The following is a 21,160-nucleotide window of genomic DNA, read 5'->3' as shown; positions in this document are numbered from 1 at the left end:
TTGTTATCAATAAATATTTAGTAAATTAAACTGTCTGTTTTTTCTTAATCTGTTGATTAACACTGCACTTGAACGAGAAGCTTGATAGGCTTTTAACTTGAGATATATACGAATAGAATAACATCTTTTGCACGTTATCTGCCAAGTAATATCATGATGTGATTTTATCTACTGTTCAATCATACCAAACCATCTAATTAGATGAACGCTTGCTCTATTATAAGTTACAATAAAGGGTCGTCTAATTAGATACTTGAAATAACAGGCATAAGTCATAGTATCGAACATGTTAATTCTTTGAAGATTAAGGATATTTTAAAGGGAAAAAAATTCTCGATATAAGAAAATTAAAGGCGTATTGTTCTTCTCTAGTATCTATTTTATGAATGAAATATTCCTAATATATTAACCGGGTGTTTTTATGTAATCGAATGTTTCGGTGGTAATCGAAAACTTATCTCGGTCATCAATACAAGTTCTCGCATAATTGCAAAATGGAACATCAACCCTCCGCGGACTTCAGTTTATATACAGTTGTCAAGCTGCCTTGATTTGTAGATTCCCCTGTTTTCCTTTTCTTCCGTTTCGTTATCACTGAAAATTTCCCAGTTGTGTCATTTGTCGTCTCTTCATTGGAATTGCAACACTATCAAATTTGCTAGTATAAATATTTTGGAAAAGGTTGTCAATTTCTGTAACAAAATTGGTGTTCAAATCTATTACTGCTACTACTACTACTCTCAATTTCATGGTTCACTTCATGCCATAACTTTTTATTATCTTAAGGAAAATGCAAAATTACACATGAATGCAAATTATTTCGAACTCTATGCAACTCCAAAACTCGACTTAACCCTTTAACTTTCAAATTTGTTTTTAAATTTTTAGCTAGATAAGTTATGTATATTCACTAAAATTTGTATAACAGTATAATTGAAATTGCGTTTTCTTTCAAAAAAATATTTGATACTTTTGAATAAGTCCCAAATGAATATCATTATAAAAATTATCAATAAAAAAAAGATTGAGTAAGTAATAGATGGTTACTATAACTTCTATTATGAACGAAATTTCATTATAAAAGCCAATCAAAAATATAAAGCTTCATATATGACAATTTTGTTCTATTCGCTTTACATAAGAATTTCAAATTTGTTCCCTTATTGTAAAGAAACGAAGCACAGGATATACTTTCAGCTACACGCAATATTGACTAATATGTAATGAAACTCGGACATACCAAATATATTTTTGGCTCCAAGTAGTGCACATATCTCAAATCTCCAAATGATGATCGTGTCAATTAATGGGTTAATATAGGACCAGTATAATTCTTAGGTTCTTTCAATCTGAAAGTTTTTATCGTGAGGGCTGAAATCCGACATAAAACTGGAATAATTAAAAAAAACTTTGGGACTGAGAGTAGGCTACAACCGCAAAAAGTTGGAATTCTTTATATCTGACAGCAATTTTTTGCGAATTGTATCCTAGTTTAACATCACATCTACTACTTCAATAAAATTGGATTGCTTAAAGCAAATATTGACATCCTTTAATATGCATTTCTAATATTTATATTGGTTGTGATGTTTTATCTGGAAGTATACCTAAGGAGCAAAAGATCGCTGCTTAGGTATACTCATTCAATGGCCAAATACCGTCCTACAGAACTTAGTAAATCAGAGCGACCTCACCTGCGACATTGATCAAGTCCCCCGACACAGCGCCGGGTGGTAATCATCCGGAACCATGCATTCTTCGTCTTATAAGACGATTATTTGAAACGATAGTTTGCACAAAGTAATATAGTCAATTTTCCGCTTTCTTCTTTGAACTGGACATTAATTATTGTTACATATAGTGTAAGTAATATTTAACAGATGCCGAATATAACTGTTACTGGATGTGAAAGGATCACACTTAGAATATCTATATTTGGGAAAATTTTAAAAATGACCGTATATTTAATATATGTAAGAAGCAACATATCTGTATGCTAACTTATATTTGCCATGTAATACAGAATAACTAATTAGAATTGAATAAGAAGGGACCATAATCATTTTAGTAATCGGAAACTTCATTAACAGAGACTGAATTACAAACTGTGATTTTCTACAAGGTTTTCTGAAAATATTTGTATGGAACTACAAAAATAATTCCCCAAATATTACCATACATTAATATTTTAACACATTCTTTTATCGGTTACTAGTCGCTTTTGGCGATCAACTGACTTGCCAAGGTTAGATTTCATTTTAGTTAAATCGTTTTTTGAAAAGTAACTTTATGTCTATGATACCGTCAAACTGCCAGAGATTAAATTTGTGTTATTTTAACTGACTTACATATGTTCTGTTCACTATGAGCAGGAAACTTTCTGATGGTGAGCAACTCCATGATATTACAGCGTTGTTAAAAATGTAAATGTCCAGTTCATCTATCTTCTGACTTTCTTCATATTGTAACTTTAATTTTTATACATCTTTTAAGCTACATGTATCATTAGCTGAATCCATACAAAACAGATAATAAACAGAATAAAAAAATGCTTGCAGCATATTAGAAAGGTTCTTAAAAAATCTATACATGAGAAGAAATATCATAAACTTAATCTCTGGTAAGAGAATGTTATTAATTTTCGCATTTCCTTTGGATTTTTTCTTTAAAAAATTGTTTGAATGATTATATTTCTTGAAGTCAAAGGAAACACGCGAAAATTTTGCTTAATTTTTAAGTAATTAAAATTTCAGGAAAAATCTCTCCTACATGCAAATACCCAATTACCAAAGTCTACGTATGCTAAATTTGATTATTCTAGATCTAATGGTCTAGAACAATCCAGCAGACACAAAAACACATTGTTTTTATTATTTGCAAGAATATGGATTGATCAGCTAAATATTAAATGAAGATTATATAAACCAAAATCAAATTTATTTTGATAATAGACAAGAATGCAATACGATGTACCTTGTACATCGTATTGGAGAAATAAGGTTCAAATCTTATTGTTTGAATCAAGGCCAAAATGGTTCTGCTTCTAATACCATAACTAATGTTATATATATTGTTATAGCTTTAATCCTCTCTTCATTGGTGATTTTAAACTAACAGCTGTAAATTAAACTCTCGCTCTCTTAAACTCTTCTTCATTTTAATTGATCCAATTAGAATAAATATCAATAATTCTTTTAGACCTTTTGGTCATTGATATGGGCTTTAAAATAAAGACGAAGGCTACAAAGATATTATATTCTTCAGTGTATATATAAATTGGATTGGAATCAGATCCAGAATGGTCCTGATTCAACTCCAATAACTAATGTTGCATGATCTGTGATAGCTTTCAGTTGTGCTGATTCTAGACCAACGGATGTAAACCATTATTTCAAACTCTCTCTCTCTCTTTTTTTTTATTATTTTTTTTTTTACTCATTTGTTTTGAAAATCAATAATCCTTTTAGAATTGGGGCCATTGAAATAAGATCCAAAATAAAGACAAAAGCTACAAAGGGGCATTTATACCTTGATGTGTGTGTGTGTGTGTGTGTGTGTGTGTGTGTGTGTGTGTGTGTGTGTGTGTGTGTGTGTGTGTGTGATATTTAATTTTTAACATGCGACTACTGGAGGACTAAGATTTGAATCGTATTAATTTGAATCAAAATAATTACCATACCGGTTCTCATTCAAATCCAATAACTAATGTTGCATGAATTGTGAGAGCTTTCAATCTTCTCTTCGATACTGATTCTAGACCAAAGGATGTAAACCATTATCAAAATTTCCAACAATATTGTTACCTGCCTGACCGGTGTTAAGAATATAGTACAACATCGTGGAAATGTCGTACAATATCTTGTGCTAATAGGGGTCAGTTTTCAATCCTCTCTTCAATACTGATTCTAAACTAACAGTTGAAATTATCTCAAAATCCCTTTCCTTTTAATTGATCCAGTTTGAATAAACATCAATAATCCTTTTGGATCTTACGGCCGTTGGCATAAGACTCAAAATAAAGACGAAGACGTGCAATAGTATTTATTTATTGCGAACCATACATATCCGACATATAGGTTTTAAACAGATCCAAAACTGAAATTAAAACTAAACTCACTAAACTGAAATGAATATATCGATTGTTAATGACAAAAATCTGCCTTTAAAAGGGTACTGCAACTGCATAATTATTAAGATCACCAACTGAGTACAATCATCATTTCTTGCTTTTTAAAGATGGGATTTGCCATGAATATTGCTACAGAAGCTCTTTTATTTGCTGAAGACTTGATGATTGATTTTATGAGTCGCAACAATCTGCCATGGACTCCCGCCACAAGTGGTGATACTTACCGGAATCATATTGAAAGCAAGTTCACAGAAGCAATAGGTAACGTAGTGTTAAACTTTTCAAAACTACAACTCGATCCAGAGGATATGCCATTCATTACATACTCTGGCATGGTACCCTATTTCAAAAGCGGTTATAATCCCCGAGACTTCCTCCATTTCTGTGGAACGCTGGCTAATGATGCGGCAGTAAGATGTGCCAATGGAGATGAAGCATATGCAGATGATGTGGTACTTGGCATTACACGATACTTGAAAGAAATGAAGGAATCTGGAGAATTCCATCGAAAAGGAGGTTGGCAGGCACTTCAACGAGAGGGAGCCGAATCCATTGTCCAGTGGCAGAAACAAACTATCCGTTATTTACAAAGTTAAAACGAAATGCGTAAGTATCTCTCGTGGCATTTCTGGTGAAATCTGCTTTAAACGTATTCTAAAGCAATGGAGTTTTATAAAATGTACGGTTTTAGAGTTGTGAGAGAGCACCATCCTTGGGTACTTGTCTACTCTATTATATTAGCAGTGCATATTGGAAACGTTGTCGGCTATTTTAATACAGGAATATGAGCTCGTTTACTGTTGTGGAATTCTATTTTTCTGAGAGGTGGAACATTATGTTAATTGCTGATTGTTTGGATAATCATACACTTGTTATATATATATTTTTTTTTATACATTGTTGCCGGTATTTGTTATCCAAAGGTCCTCTCTCTATGTATAAATTATCTTCAGCTTTAATAAAATCTTTTATATTAAAGACTCGGCTATTTAATCCCCAGCTTTATCTTGTTAACGTACACCATTGCACAATATATCCATTATGGGGTTCTATATTTGGTTTGCTAGATGGTATCGTGAAAGCACCGTAAAAAGGTTATTCAATATCTTCTGCTTATAATGTAAACATGCTCATTATTTAAAAAGACGTAGGGATCCATTATTTCCCATCGAATTAAATTCTTAATTGTTGCTTGCAAACTATTCGTATACAATGTAACCTGTTTAATCATTCAGCGATCGGTCTTGGTATTTTCTGGATAAAAGGTCGTTAGGCACTCGCCATTTATAAAGTTGTAAATACACGCGGTCATAATCAAATGAGTAAGTTTGCGAAATCTTTTGGAGAAGGGAATGTTGAAGTCTATAGTAACAGACCTGCAAGCAACACTTCGAGAGCTTCAATCTATTTTTGGTAATACCCCTTAATGGGTAGAATTATTCTTTACTAAGAATAATTTTTAGTCTCTTCCTTGTTTAGTGCATTGCGTTTTCTAGTTAGGCTGCGTGCGGTGAAGTAACTACCGAGACCTATGCTCTAGCAAACGGATCTAGGCAGTTACTTTATGAACTCTACTACTAATACAAGACATTTTATCAACATTATGTTGTATTTGTAGAGTATCTCATGCCAATAGAGTGAAGGTTCATTTGACCATTTATATCCTAATTTTGCCCATATCCGAATCTTTCGCGATTACGAACCTATGATCAAGCGATATTGTTCATCAGGCTATGTTCTTTGGATACTGTTTATTGAATGTAGTTGTATTGATTAATATATTGGGTTAGAGGATCAGAAACGGAACACTGAAAGAATGTAATCGAAAATTAAGCATTTTTTAATCTAATATTATTCAAACCATGACAAGGATCATATAACAATCATGGTATTTTATGATCATTCAAAAGTTTAATAGTCGAGCAATATCCGAACAAATGATAGGCAAAAATGTCTCTTGAATTTTTTAATAATTATTGTAATTCTTCGGCAACAATGGAAGTTGGTGCATTTGCTAAAGGTTTATCTATTTAAAATGCAATCCAAATCATGTTATCCTTTCCCGCTGTATGTATTGGTAGACTTTATACTGGGCCATGAACGCCCATAAATTTTTTACATTAAAAAAAATATCTTCTAGATATTGTCTGACATTCTAAATGCCTGCCAACATCTTGTAGATATCGTAACATTGTTGGCAGTTTATGCTAATAGAGAAGAGTATGCTTCATAATATAACAAAGCGATTAGTTTTTATTGGTGTAAAAACCAGTCTTGGCTAAGTTGTGCTGTTATAATGTAGTAAAGAAAACCTATTGTATATATTAATTGCATAACATTGACGAACAATAATTACAAAATATCCATCTTCAGTATGAATCTAACTTTCTGTACTGAATCTACCGTGCAATCAGCCGAAATTTTTAGAGATTAATTGCTAGCATGCTTTAAATACAAATGCCTATATAACCAAATATGCTACCATGTAATAATGCCTTATCCAAAATAGAATATGCATTTTGGATAACTTTTTCAGACTAATTGAAGCTAAAATTTGATATAAAACTGTAATTATGAACACAAGATCATATATCAATTTCTTTTACTTAAGTCATTGAGTATTTGAGATATCGTATTTACATATATGTAAAAAACGGGACAACAAACAGATTTAGTTCAAGATTTAGTTGAAATCTTTATTTTAATTAATAAACCTGTGTGCTAAATTTTTGTGGTTAATATAAAAATATTTCATTATAAAATTGTTATCTATTAGATACTTGTAACCAAATGGTTGCAACTATTTTGCCTAAAGTTGTACAGTAATACATTGGATTTAAGCTCGTATATAAGAATTAAAAAATCCATAATAAAGTTAAAAAATAATAATTTAATACAATAATTAATTGTTTCTATATAATTTTAATGTAATTTTTTCTTACAAAATATTACATAAAGAATAAAATTATCTGTCTTATTCAATATATAGTTCTCGTAATGCGATACAAAGAATAACATAAGTATATAATAAAAATTGGCAACAATGAGAGAAAAAACCACTCTTCACAATTTAACCGGTTCTTTAAGACGTTTCATTTACACATGAACTCGTTATTAGAATCTTAAAATTGATTGAAACAATCCATTTAATAAAATTGGTATCATAAGAAAAAGTTTTTAATAAAAATGCTCAGTTAAATAAACTATCAACATCATAAAAGAAAATTGTTTCTATATGGAAAAAAAAAAAAAAAAGCCAGTTAAAGAACTATTTAAACAGCCAGTACATAATTTCTCCACATTAATTTATCATTAAATACAAAAAAGTTTACAACCTATATTTCATAACAAATAGTGCATATTTTCAAAAATAAATTCTTTGTAAAACCCTCTTATGTAAACAGAATTTCTATCCATTTCACTATTTTATTAAATAAATGACTTTTATGATACTTATAAATATAATCATTTATTCATAAAAAATATAGACATGGATATTAAATTTTTAGAAGTTATATTTTTAAAAATGAATAATTTCAAACATAGTTCAACATCTTAACCTTCCTTACTAAAGTGGATTTAATCGATAAAAAAAATCCTACCTTATTTGTAATAATATATTTAAAGTTATTACACTGTTGAGCGTATATATTCTTAATTAAATCTTTACTTTTTATTTCAATTAAAATAAAAAAAATTCTACAATTCTTGATATAGTTGTATTGTTATTATAATTGTAATAAACCTTATAAGTCAGATAACAGCTACGAGACACAAGTGGTCTTGTTACTCGGCTATGAACCACAAGGTCCCAGGCTCTATCCTCGCTCATAACAATCTGCCACATAATCACTCATTTTCTAATATAAAATGAGAATGGATAACATGCTGCTTTTAACAACATGAACATTGCAAATATTACAGATCCAAATAATAAAATTAAAAATCTTTATAAGAAACGAAATAGTTTCAATGATAATGATGAAAACTAATTATTGAAAAATATAACTTCAAGCTCAAGCAAGCAATATATTTAGCTGTCATATAAGAAAATTCAACAACAACAAAAGAACCATATATGCAAACCTCCATATAACATATTTTATAAATGATAAAACATCAAAAACTTTAAAGTAAAATTAAAAAAAAAAAACTAATCAAAATTGTCTTCAAGCTCAACTGCAGAATATTCACTTCATCACAGGGCTGAACTTATTTTTCTATAGGTCCACCATTTTTTACCCAATCTTGAAAACTGCCAGAATACACGCTAATATTATTATATCCAAGAGCAGACAACTTTTGAAATGCATCAGTTGCTCTTTTACCAGATCTGCATGATAGCACGAAAGGGTCTGATTGCTCATCTGGCTTTTGAACTCCATATTTTGATTGAAAAGCAGATTCGGACATCTTGAATGCGTCCACTATTTGACCCAGAGGTATATTAACAGAATTTGGAATTTTCCCATCTTCCTTTAACTCTTTCGGTTCTCGCACATCTATCAGAGTAATGTTACGATTCAATAATTTGTCTTTCAAATTTTCAAACTCAATAACATTTAATTTGTTGTCGGTCATATTTACTGCAAAGTTCCTTGAAAAGGTTGACGGCCGAATACTAGAAAGATGCAAATGATATTTTGGAAATATCTGATGGAGAAAATTACGCAATGCCATTGGTGGATTTTTGCTGACCTTTTTTTCCGTCAGAACGTGAAAAGTTTATGATTTATTTTTGTGTTTACAAGATCAATCAATGACCATTAATCAATTCACTTCCTTTGGCATACATCAACGTAGTATCGGATAATCAAGTATAGACAACAAATTATTGGAATATTTTTGTTTCGAAAATCGATACCACCTTAAAATTGATAGTATGAAAGCACTTTTAGAGATCGCGATAGAATTAAAAATGAATTCGTTAATACTTCATTTTGAGGAGAATGAATAGGATAAAATAATTGACAAGAAATTTTTATAAATTTTAAATTAGTCTTATTTTGGGTTAAAATATTAAAAGCTTTATTAGAATAGATAAAATTTTTTTGTCCATCAATTTGAATTTCAGATAATTTTTGTAAGAATAGTGATAAAGCCAGTGTAAATAATGAACAACATTGAAATGAAATGAAATGATCCACAATTTAACCAAAATAATAAACCACATGTATAATATTGCCGCATTCTGTTGTTGTATCATAATTTAAGTAAAATGGCCAAATTTGATGAAGAATGCTCATATAACTGTGTATCAATAAAAAATTTCTTTCGTCTTCCAATTGTTTTTAAAGAAGAAAACTGCTTCTTGATTAACGAGGGTAATAGATGTATTGTAAAGGTATGGTAATTTTTTTAAAATTTTAACCAAAGAAAAAAAACAGGTTAAGTTTGAAATGCATTATTATGTTCTTTAATATCAACAATTTTAAAATTTATGCTAAAAGAATTGAAAAATGTGGGTGAAATTAATTTGTTATTTGACTGATTTGTTTATCCGCAAGCAGCGTTCTGGACAGTTTTCTAATCTATCTGAACTGTAATTGTTAATACATTGATTTTAGAAGTTATATAATCTCTAAATGTTTAAAAGCTTCTATTTAAGCTTATTTTTTCAAAAAAATTTCTATCAAAAGGAATTTTTGATGCCATCTAGCAAAATTTGTCAATTTTACTATTAAAAGCACCAAAACTAAAGAAAAGTTTTATTTTAAGCCAAAGTTGCTATTTGATTTCATGGTAAAATTGCTTGTAGTATGGAAACTTTTTGGAACTTGCAAAATTTTGTTTCAGTAATTTGTATTATTTAATGAATTGTCATTTTCTAGAATATAAATTCTATCAATATATACTGACACAATATATTTTATGTTAAATATATTTTACAATTGTATCAATGTGTATATCAATTTAAGAAAGGGACATTGCAATTATCAAAAGAGGAATTGTGTTTTTTCCTTTGGTCTTGTCAAAAATTTATTTCCTTCCATTATACATTCTAATTTTGTGATTTTTTTTCAACACTTTTGAGTCACCTAAGGGTTAGCAGTTCTCTTTATTTGACACTTGTAGTCTTGCTAAATGTCAGCTTCTTTGCTTTATTGGAGTCATCTCATCTTTATAAATGTCCGAGTCACCTGATATGATATGATAAACTTTAATGATATTGGGCTCTGAATATTTTTATAGTTTATGGTTATTAGTACTATTATAGTTTATTAGTACTCATCGACATACATTTTTCTTAAAATTTCCCTTTTAAATACTAGCAGTTGTACCTTCTGCTGCCTTGATTAGTACCCATCTCTCGCAGCCATACAAAATATGTAGTTCAATCAGTCGATCATATCCATGTCTTATAAATATTAATTTTAATTTTATTTTTCAAAAATTAATTTGTTTTATAAATGTGGCATATGATTATTAATTTCTTCTACAAATGTTTGAAATATTCGAATTCAGAATTAAATTTAGATTGATTTGCCATTGATAGTTTGATGGCAAATGTCTAATGCAGACGACCCTATTATAATTTATCTTGTTTGCTCATAGTAGATAGAAATGGAAAGGAACTTTACTTTAAAGAATATCATACAAAATTATTGTTATTATCGCATATTAACTGTGTTATTTTGATAGTAACCAATACTAGTTAGATATGTGTAATAGGATCAGTTATTAGACATTTTTACCCAATATTTCAGTTTTTAGGTAACGGGTTTTAACAATTCTGGCCTATATCTAATTAAATATTTACTAGAGAAAATTACTATTAAAGTAACTACTATAGTTATAAGTCAAAATTACACTTTATAGCAATCATTAAATTGACTATGGGGACATACTATATACTACATGACACATTTCAGCAGAAATCAACATTTTTTTAATTTTATTATTTTTTTGATCAGAATTTTTTAATGTAATAATTTACTTACATTCCAAATATTAACATTTTTTTATTTAAATTCATTTAGTTATGTATATATTTTTTATTCAGTGTTTATGTTTAGCTTAATTCATTCTTTCAAAAAATTTTGCTATTTTTGTTATAAATCTTTGCTATATCTAATGTTGGGAATTATTTATCCCTTCTATTACTGGCTAGATTTTTTTATTGACCAATCTTTTGGTATAATCAAGATTTGATAACTGAATCATGTAGATTCGCATCTTTACCACATTCATGATAAAACGGAATGTACTTCACTGAGAGTATTTCAGTGTTTCTGAATGCCATCTTTAGCAATCTGCTTGTTTATACTGAATATTGTCATTTCTGGCTATTAAATTATTAATATGAAATTGCATTTATTTAAAATTTTATTTTATTAATTTATAAGTAAAAAAAAAATATTAATATAATGGAATCATTCTTCAAAAAATTATTGTGTGTGCAAATTACAAAGTAGATGTAAAAATTCTACTTCAGAGTTAATATCCAAAGAAAATCGCCTTTTTATTTTTATTTTCATGTGAATATTAGCTAAAGTATGCAAATGAATCATTTAATTGTGGAATGGAAATGCATTGCATTTCATCATAGCAATAAAGACATTGTTATTATTTGTGTATCAAATTCAATTTTTAAAATTTATTAAAGTTAAAAAAATTGTTCAAAAATGAAGTTGGTATCATTAAAAAGGTAATTGAGTAGATATAGCAAAAAATGTCAAAAACTGCCAAATTTTTAATTTTACACTTTGAAAAATTGACAATTTCCATCTTATTTTGAAACACATGAGTACTAGACTTCAGAATTTAAAAAAAAAAAAAAAAAAAAAAACTTTTATATATAAATTTTTAAAAATACTAGGTATCCATATTAAGTAATGTTGTATATGAAAGTATAATATATGAAAACAACACATAAACTTATAAAATACATACATGCATAAGATTTGATTGTACCAGTGATTTACTGTTACATTTGCCATGCTTGTTTAGGTAATTTACAGTAACGGTTTTGCAAAAATAATTATATTAATTATCAAACTAAAGTGGTTTGATGCCATAGGTAACTAGCCTTCATTATATCTTTTACAAGTGCAACACTTTACTGATAAAATTTAATATGTAAATAAATTATACAAGAAAACAGATCATACTGCAGTTAGAGACTTCTGTCCTCTTTATAAGCTTTAATACCCTTTCATAATCTAAATAAATTACAAAATATCAGTCCACTTGGATTAATATTGGTCATTCAAAAATTTAGTGCTAGCCTCCCGATCTTTGGATTTAGACCCTTTAAAATGTTAATAACTTGTCTCTGTCAAAATGTTAAATAATTTAAAATCTATTTCTCTTTCTTAATTTTTTTAAAATTTCAGATGCAATTTTTACTCAGTAATTAAATGATTTTTTTACATTAATTTTTTGTGCCAAGTTGGTCTTGAACTTTTTCCATTAATAGTAATAATGAAAGTAATATTTATTTTAGTCTCTGTATTTTTTACAATTTCTGTTTCAATGATATTTTCTGATTTATAGAAGCTATACATTTTTTTTTCTTTTGTAGGTTAGTGACAGAAAATTGCTACAGTCTTGGAGATTAAAGCATCCTCATTATTTTACGGCTCCTGTAGTTTTTGATAATGAAAATGAATTAATGTATTGTGTAATTGAAAATAATGTAAGTTAAACAAAAAAATTTTGGATAAAGTCCAAAATATTCTATGATAAATTATTCATAGTTTATAAGTATGACACATTTTTATGCATTCTGTTTTTAGACTGCTCTTAGATGGCCTTATTCAACAGCTGATGATGATGTTTTGAAAATTGCTTCAAAATTTAAGGTAAGATTAAAATAAAATGTGATTAAGCTTAATTTTCTCTTGCTAATCTAAAAACTCTCTCATATTCAACAGTTGAGAATAATTTTTTTCATAAAACTGAAAAGTTGAATTTCCTATGCAGGATTTTATAACATAAAAGGGAAGGGGGGGGGATTTTTTTTTACTTTATCTATTCTGAATTATTAACAATAAAATTAGAATATAGCAATAAAAACATTGTAAATTTTATGTTACATTTTGATTAATTTAATCAAATTGCTACTTCTATTATTTAATTATAATTAAAACTGATATGGTTTTTTAAAATTCATTTTTAATAGATGATAAATAATCCGTTAGTTACCATGTTATAGACACCTGGTTTGAAATGCTCTATTTGTATTATTGCACCATATTATCATATTTTGCTTCTTTCAGAATGATATGTTAATAGAAAAAAATTCTTTTTATTCATTAGATTTGATTTTAAGATTTAACATTTTAGTGTGATACTTATGTGTATTATTTCCTGTTTGCTAATAAGTTTATAAATTGTTTGCAGTAAATACTTTTTTTTTTTTAAGTATCCTAAAATGTAATGTTGACAATATGTAGAACCCTCCTTTTCTTATTTTTTATTGAAATAAAATTTTAAAAAATATTAAAAATGCTTTTCTTTTATCTAATAATAACCAAAATTGCAACCAAATCTTATAATATTTGTGATATCTCCTTGAAATATGGTTGCAATACCTAGTACTCATTTAGTGGCTGCTCTGCTTTGTGAAAAGTTACATTTTGCCTGGAAATTAATGGCAATTACTAACAGACTGCTTAAGAAGTGCCAAATTAAAATATCAGAGAGATAAAATTAGATACATTTTATTTAATGTAAAAAATTTTTAGACCCAAATTGCTTGTATTTCTTATAATTATATTCACATTTTAATTAATAATAACTACATTTCTTATTAATTTGTGAAATTTTTATTTCAGTTTCAAGAAGCTATATTTGGAGTAATTCCTGTTCTTGGGCATAAACCATTGATTCTATTTGCTTCTGGAAAAGCATTAAAAGGTGAAGAATTAGATTTTCAATCAGCGCCCAAAGGGAATCGTTTTATTACAGAGAATGAAAATTTAATTTGGGCTGATTCATTAAAGCTGAATTCTGGAGCTATGATTGTTTGTATTTCTCAAAAGGTAACATTTAATTATTAATATATCTTTCTGTAAACTGCTTTTACACAATTCTTTTATCTTCCATTTATAAGATTGCAGATAATACTTTAGAATTAAGAAAATTATATCTAATTTATGGCAATTCAAGTTGTAAAAACATCAAAGTATTACATTAGCCTCAGCTAAATTCTATAAGTAGTACTATTGTATTTAAAGATAATTGATTGATAAAGATATTCCAACAAAATTTGGATTTGAAGTCAGTTATCATTATTTTTCATAATGATGTCCATATTTCATTTTATGTTTGAAATAAAGATATTTAAATTCATTTAATTCCACTGTATAGATCCCATTTAGAAATAATAATTGGAGCTACTCTTAATTTCAAATAAGTTTGTATTGGAAAGGTTTTTATCCCCTCCCTTTTGTATTCCATATTCAGAGGAATTTTTAAAAAAATGATAAAAATCACAAATTTAACAAAAAAATAATCACAGATTAAAAATCTTATTACATTTTTTTTCATATTTTTTTTAAATGAGAAGAGATTTTTTTTGTTTTATTTTTAATGTAATCTGTTTTTACATAATTTTGGCATTTTTTTTAATTATTAATGATGCAAAAAAAAAATCATAAAAATCATTATCTTGAAAAATAATTTAACTAGGACCCAAAATTGAGTTATAAGAATGATTGCATGTTTTAAATAATTATTTTTATTATTTTGCTTTGAATAACTTTTTAAAATAATTTGTTTCCTACAACATGGCTAAAAAGGTCTTTTGTGCCATAAAACCAAACTTTTTTTTTTTTTTTCGATTTGAATAAAAAGATAGTTTTCTAAAATTCTTAAAAGTTTGTAGTCTCTTGTAATGATCTCCAACTCATGTTCCCTGTCTGCCCTACCCTTGTCACCCTACTAGACTGAGTTAAAAAATCGAGTGCGGTCTGACTTGAGATGCAATTGGTAGGATCGTATAAAAGCTGTTCCTACCCATAAACATATAGGAACATGCATTACATTATATGCATGTGATTTATATCACATTATTATCAGTGATTTTGATTTTTTAATGTGTTATTTTTAAATTTATTCCTTTAGATTATCAAACAAAAAAATTTATACTTGACTTTGTTGTTTAAAAAAAAAACAGGTTATGATGGAGTGCTTTCATTTCGCCATCTTTTTCAATTTCACGTAAATCTAGTTAAGTAATTTTATGCTTACAGATATTTTGTGTTCCTTTTTTTTTTTTTTATGCATTTAGAAATTATTATGTATTTTAAGAAATTATAATAGATAGCTTATTGTTTAATTTATAGAATGAAGATTATCGATTGCATTATTTTGCTATTACTGAGAAAAAAATAAAAAGGGGGCAAAACCATCCTTTAGTGCAAAAGGGAGCATCCTTAAAGAACTGGTGCCTTAATAGATCAATGTGTTCCTTTGTCACCATCTGTAAGTTATTTTCTCAATAATCTAAATTTCAGAATTTGAAAGCTCTTTTTTTATAAGCTTGCTTCTTTTTTTTTCTTATAATTTTCATGGCCTGGATGTTTGTTAAAATATATTTTACTACAAAATAATTTTTTTTCTCTTTCTTTCAAAATGAATTTAATATATAAAATGTTTTCACTGGCTGTTTTTTAGCTTAAATAATATTTTGTTCTTTTAGGGTCAAATGGCGTTATTTTAAGTTATAACCTAGACACCAAGGAAGAAACGACATTGCTGACTTTAACAGATATTGATAATCATTTATTAGCCATTGATTTCATGGATTCAAATCATTTAGCTATCATGAAATTTGATCCCAAAAATAAAGGTTTGTTTTGATTTCAGGTACCATTCTGTTTTATAATATATTAATAATTATATATAATGCTAAATTTTAATAATTATGATTGCAATTAATATTTTATAAAACATAAATATTGTTTATTTAATCAGTGATATTTTATTTTTAGGGGCTTGTCTGGAAATGTGGGACCTCAAATTCAAAATTTTAAAAGCAAGAAAAGCACTGAAAAATATAGAATCACCTGATGTTAAAGTAATTAATAATTTTTTAAAAATTAAAGCAATTGATGAAAGCAAATTGATCTTATTATGATTGTTTTTCTAACTTATTTATCTGTGAATGCAGCTTTCTGTCATAGGTTCTTCTGTGTTTTTTTCAAATGGTGAAGATTTGGTTGAAGTTTCCTATCATGTAGAAAAATCAACTTTAGCTAGTGGTCTTGGCAAAGGTTTTGCAGCTGTTCCAGTGGTGCAAGAATTTTCTTGGAATACTAAAAATTGTACAGATTTATGCAATTCTGAAAAGGATACTGAAGAAATAATGGATGTTTCTGAAAATGAACAAACTATTTTAGATTCTACTGAACTAATTGCTCAAAGATTAATGGAAGAAGGTTCTATGAGCTTAAATTATATTTCGGAAGCTGAGTTGGTGAGATTATTGCGCTTAGCCATTAGATATAAATTCAAGAAAAAGGAGACTGAAGAAAATATTACTATTGAGCCTGACCTAATACTGTATCCTTCAGATTCCTTAGAAATTAAATGATTTATTTGATTTTATGCATATATTTATTAATGAATATAAAATATTTGTATTCAAATGTTCTCACAGTAGATATATTTAATCTCTTCGTGCCATTTGTTACAAAAATTTGTTGTAGCCATTGATTTTAGCTGTAGTAGTAGCCATTGATTTTAAAAATACATTTCTTGTTGCAAAAAGTGTTAAAATCACATATGCACATTTTTTATGTTGTTAAAGAGTAAACATAGTTCAATTTTTTTAATTATAAATTTAAAAAATTGAATGTAAAGCCATACTTGTGTTTCATGATACCTTTTGTAGAATATTCTTGCAAAAGAAAAAAAAAATAAAACCATCACTTTATCACTTTGACATAATAGTTTTTTATTTTATTAAAGGTTAAATTTAACTATTTTTGATTTTTTATGTTATCCCAGTTTTTAAAAAGAATGCTCATTAAATTGTTATTTTAAAAGATTTTGAATAAAAAATTCAATATATATCTTAACTTAATCATATCTGATACATTTGTACACAAGATAGCTGACATAAAAATCGATAGATAAGTGGAAATCTATGGAGTGTATTCAACCTGGGTACCATTTTAGGAATATCTTGGAAACAAAACTTGAACTACAAAACTAAAGTTTTTTTAAACTTTATTTGCTAGGTGAAAAAATAATATTGTTTTCCCATCAGCATTTACGTTAATTTGACTGTATCCCAATTATACTCAGTACATCACTACTTGATATTTGTAGTTCAAGATAGCATCTAAATATCAATATTACTGCCATATTATATTATATGTTCATTTCTATAGAAATAAATATTTCAAGATGTATGAATATCATCTCTGTTTAATTTATTTATAAAGCAGAATTTTAGCAAGAAATATTGATGAAGTCCTGTGATGTATTTAATGATTATTCTATTAGAACTTGAACTGCTTTTGCTTAAAAATGTCCAATGTTAAACTTCTTTAACTCTGAAATTTTGAATATGTCTTAATATTTTTAAAAATTTTCAATTAAGGCAGCTTTTTAATTGCTTTGATAAGAAAAGATGATGAAAATAAATTTATTATGCCAGTTCAGCAAAATAATCTGTAGGAATTACTTATTAGAAACATGTAAATAGTTCTAGCAGTTGCATAGAGCTAAATTACATTTTCGAATTTGCCTGTTGTGGCTTTTAGCTCCTTAATAAATGAATGTGAAAATATTCAAAGATATATATAATGATATTTTAAACTCTGATTTCAATTCTAATTAATTTACAAAGTTTTATCTTAATTTAGCCCATAGTAAGTTCATTCTCTTATTTCTTGATCCAATTCCACAGTCTCTACTTAATTAATTCAAGAGAAGCTTTATAAAATTGCTGAATCGGCTAAACGCCAACACTTTCACACACTCAGTGTGAAGGGATAGAAAAATGTCCAGTAAGCACATTCTTTTAAAAAAGATACCTGTGTTTCTCTTACTTGTGATTGACATGCGTCAGAAATCCCTACCAGAATCTTAATAATATATTAGCATTGTAAAGAAATATTTTCCCGATCAAAATCTCAGGTTATGTAAGACCAGGGATAAAATGTTCTAGGGCTTTTTTCTCATTTCTTTTCTGTGTTGTGTGTGTTGCTCGTCACTCCTGCTTGTAAATAATGTGTGCTTATCCAAGATGAAATAAAACGACGTCACGAAATCGAAAGTCTTTTTACTGTCTTCAAACCTGCATCCTGCTTCACATAAAATAATGCATATATATATATTCATATAAATTTCTTATTTATGCTCATGAAATTATTTATCAAATATACCCAAAAGGACAAACCCTCTAGTAAGAACCTATTCTTCCCCCTTTCACAATTTTTGAGATTTTTTAATTTAAAAAAAAATCCCCCATTTTATCATTTGCAGTGTTATTTTTATAAGAGCTTTTGCATATTGTGTATATGATTTAAGATTTATTTTTACTGTACATTTTTAAAACCAGAGCTTAGAAATATAATTATTGTAACTTGTACTTTGAAATTTACCTTAATTCTTTGGCCTGCGAATTTTCAAAAGAAGTATTATTCTATATTTCTTTCAAACATTTTTCTTCATTTCCATTTTTTTTTTTTTTTTTTTTTTTTTTTTTGTATTATGTATATAATAATTTTTGTTAGAAATTCCTTAATTTTTGGTAGAAATACTGTCTTTTCTACATCATTTAGTGAAGTCTTTTTAGTGAAATCTCTAAAAAAACTCAATTTAGAAGATGCTATGGTAAGCTCTTGTTTTTTAATTATTATTTTAAGTAATTTATGCTAATTTATAAATGAATTTAAAGATATGTTGAAAAGAATATAAATTCATATGTTGTGCTTTTCTTCCCAGATGGCATTGAATATTCTTTCATCTTTTTTACTTGACGAGGAATCTTTATCTATAAAAGATAAACAAAAACCATCTGATTTGCAGGTATATAATAATTTTTATGTATACACAATTGGTTATTTTTGCATTTTAGAATTAGAATTCATGATGTTACAAGTTTGTATTCAGTGATAAACACATTCAAAATATTTCCTATATTAGATTTTTTTTGTTTGTTTGTTATTAACCATTTACATTTTTAATTTTCAGCTCTTCAGTTGGATGTTTTTAATCATTCAGTCTCATATGGAAGCATTGTTACTTTCAAAAGATAAGAAAGCGCTAAAGCTATTTAGAAAATTACAAAAGTGTATTTCAGAAAAGGTATTGTTACTTCCTGTATTATTTTTCTTCTATATTTAGAAAAAAGGTAATTTATGACTTCCTTTTTGAATCAATGGCAGAAAAAAAAATCATATTAACATAATTTTTTTTTAATTATCTTTATTTCCTCCACTGTATTTATAAAAATAACTGAAGAAGAAGTGTTGAATTTGTTTTGTTATTATTAAGCACAATTTAACAACAAGAACAATTATTATTTTACTACTTTAAAATTTCAAATTTTTTATACTTGTCATCGACTAGGAAGATTTTTTTTTTATATATATATATTAAGAAAGGTATTGATATGAAAAAGTATCGCAATAATTATAAATTTTCCTGTATCATGTTTAGTAATGTAAATTTATTTATTTATTTTTAAAAATTTGTAACAACAACAGTTTTGGTGACAAAACCATATCCACCTCCCCCCCCCCAAAAAAAAAGTTTTGAAATTTTCAGAGCATATGTAAAAATCTTATTCAATTACCTTTGTTGTGGGTACATTGTATAAGTGTGTCACACAGTGATTGATATTTTTGATCGCAATAAAACTGCTGTTGCTGTAATCTTGAACTTTTCCCATGCTCTGTGAATGAGTTAGTATTTTGCCGTAGTCTATTGAAAACTGGATTGCTAAGACTGCTGCTTTATTAACTATTGTGTCATCTTTATTATTAAAGTCTATTCATTCTGATCTTCTTAATTTCAAAATTTTTGTATTTGGCTACCTTTTAATATTAGTATATTATACAATTATGCATAGATAGGAATAAGTCAGTTGCCAATTTTGATTGAGTAAGTTGTATCAAGATTGTGTGTGGCAATCCATCCTTTTCTGTGTTTGACTTTGGATAGAGCAATTAAATCCGAGTGAATAAATCCCTCTTGTAGCCAAGATTTGACACTAAGTATCCAATGCCTCTTTGGGCAGATGAAACCATATTTTCTAGTGCATTGCTTTAACAATTTTAGTATATTTTAGGACTTTATTACAATGTTGCTTCATGTTCTGGCAATACTTTTTTTTAATGAAAAAATAAATATAGTGGCAAGCGCCTCAATAAGAATGGCAGCTATGACAACTGTTGTATTTTTTAAAATATATTAAATACAACTATTGTAGTTTTACATCTACAAGTGTCTCAAACTGATTACTGAACTGGGCTTATTTTGTTTGTATATATTAGTGAAATTCAAATGACTTAAAATTTTAAAACTGCAAAGTTTAAAATATGTGCATATTTTTTTAAATTATTGTTTCATTTTTAGTTTAGATAATTGTGAATAATTATAATGTGATAAATAATCATGAAACTTTGATATCTTTGTATTATTTTAATGATTGTACAATTTAATGATTTAATCTATGCAGTCGTAAAATATATTGACCTAATTTTCATTTAGATCACATTCATTCTTTTAGACAGTGATGAGTTTTTAGTTCTATTTTTATAATATAATTTAATATGAACTTATAATTTTTTTAATGATGTATTAAAATATTTAACTAGTTTTTGTAAATTAGTTTCAAAATCTGCAATTTTTAGTTTAAATTTTTTAATGTACTTTACTTAGTGATTTTGAAACACTTTTTTTTATTTCAGTTGCAAGATTGTGAAGATGTTGAAAATATACAATATTTATTACATCTCATACAAAAGAAAAAGAATATATTGCCAGAGAAATATGTAACAGGAAAATATTGTATAGAGACATTAGATACATGATTTTTTTTATATAAAATTTTCGTTTGTATATTTA

At 27.3% G+C, this 21,160-nt stretch overlaps 2 protein-coding genes across 2 annotated transcripts; one reads left to right on the top strand and one right to left on the bottom strand.

Annotated features, from left to right (window-relative positions):
• Positions 1-8,214: 8,214 nt before the first annotated feature.
• LOC129965533 (rhodanese domain-containing protein CG4456-like) lies at positions 8,215-8,925 on the bottom strand. Its single transcript, XM_056079506.1, has one exon. It carries the CDS (start codon positions 8,807-8,809, stop codon positions 8,342-8,344), a length of 468 nt encoding a protein of 155 aa, XP_055935481.1. The 5' UTR covers positions 8,810-8,925; the 3' UTR covers positions 8,215-8,341.
• Positions 8,926-9,278: 353 nt separating this feature from the next.
• LOC129965532 (nucleolar protein 11-like) lies at positions 9,279-21,160 on the top strand. The gene is made up of 12 exons (XM_056079505.1): positions 9,279-9,473; positions 12,654-12,767; positions 12,868-12,933; positions 13,909-14,115; positions 15,421-15,559; positions 15,777-15,926; positions 16,069-16,154; positions 16,248-16,639; positions 18,844-18,922; positions 19,034-19,117; positions 19,283-19,396; positions 21,004-21,160. Exons 1-12 carry the CDS (start codon positions 9,348-9,350, stop codon positions 21,124-21,126), a joined length of 1,680 nt encoding a protein of 559 aa, XP_055935480.1. The 5' UTR covers positions 9,279-9,347; the 3' UTR covers positions 21,127-21,160.

This window comes from Argiope bruennichi, chromosome 4 (assembly GCF_947563725.1).
Source record: "Argiope bruennichi chromosome 4, qqArgBrue1.1, whole genome shotgun sequence".
Taxonomy (NCBI): Eukaryota; Metazoa; Arthropoda; class Arachnida; order Araneae; family Araneidae; genus Argiope; species Argiope bruennichi.
The sequence above is the reverse complement of the archived record's forward strand: the minus strand, read 5'-3'. Positions and strand labels throughout refer to the sequence as shown.

Bases quoted from the DNA above. Each gene is read 5' to 3' on its own strand.
- LOC129965533 (XM_056079506.1), bottom strand. From the start codon at position 8,809: ATGGCATTGCGTAATTTTCTCCATCAGATATTTCCAAAATATCATTTG.
- LOC129965532 (XM_056079505.1), top strand. From the start codon at position 9,348: ATGGCCAAATTTGATGAAGAATGCTCATATAACTGTGTATCAATAAAA. The intron at 12,768-12,867 runs GTAAGTTAAACA...TTCTGTTTTTAG, and splicing joins ATTGTGTAATTGAAAATAAT to ACTGCTCTTAGATGGCCTTA. The intron at 19,118-19,282 runs GTATATAATAAT...TTTAATTTTCAG, and splicing joins AAAAACCATCTGATTTGCAG to CTCTTCAGTTGGATGTTTTT.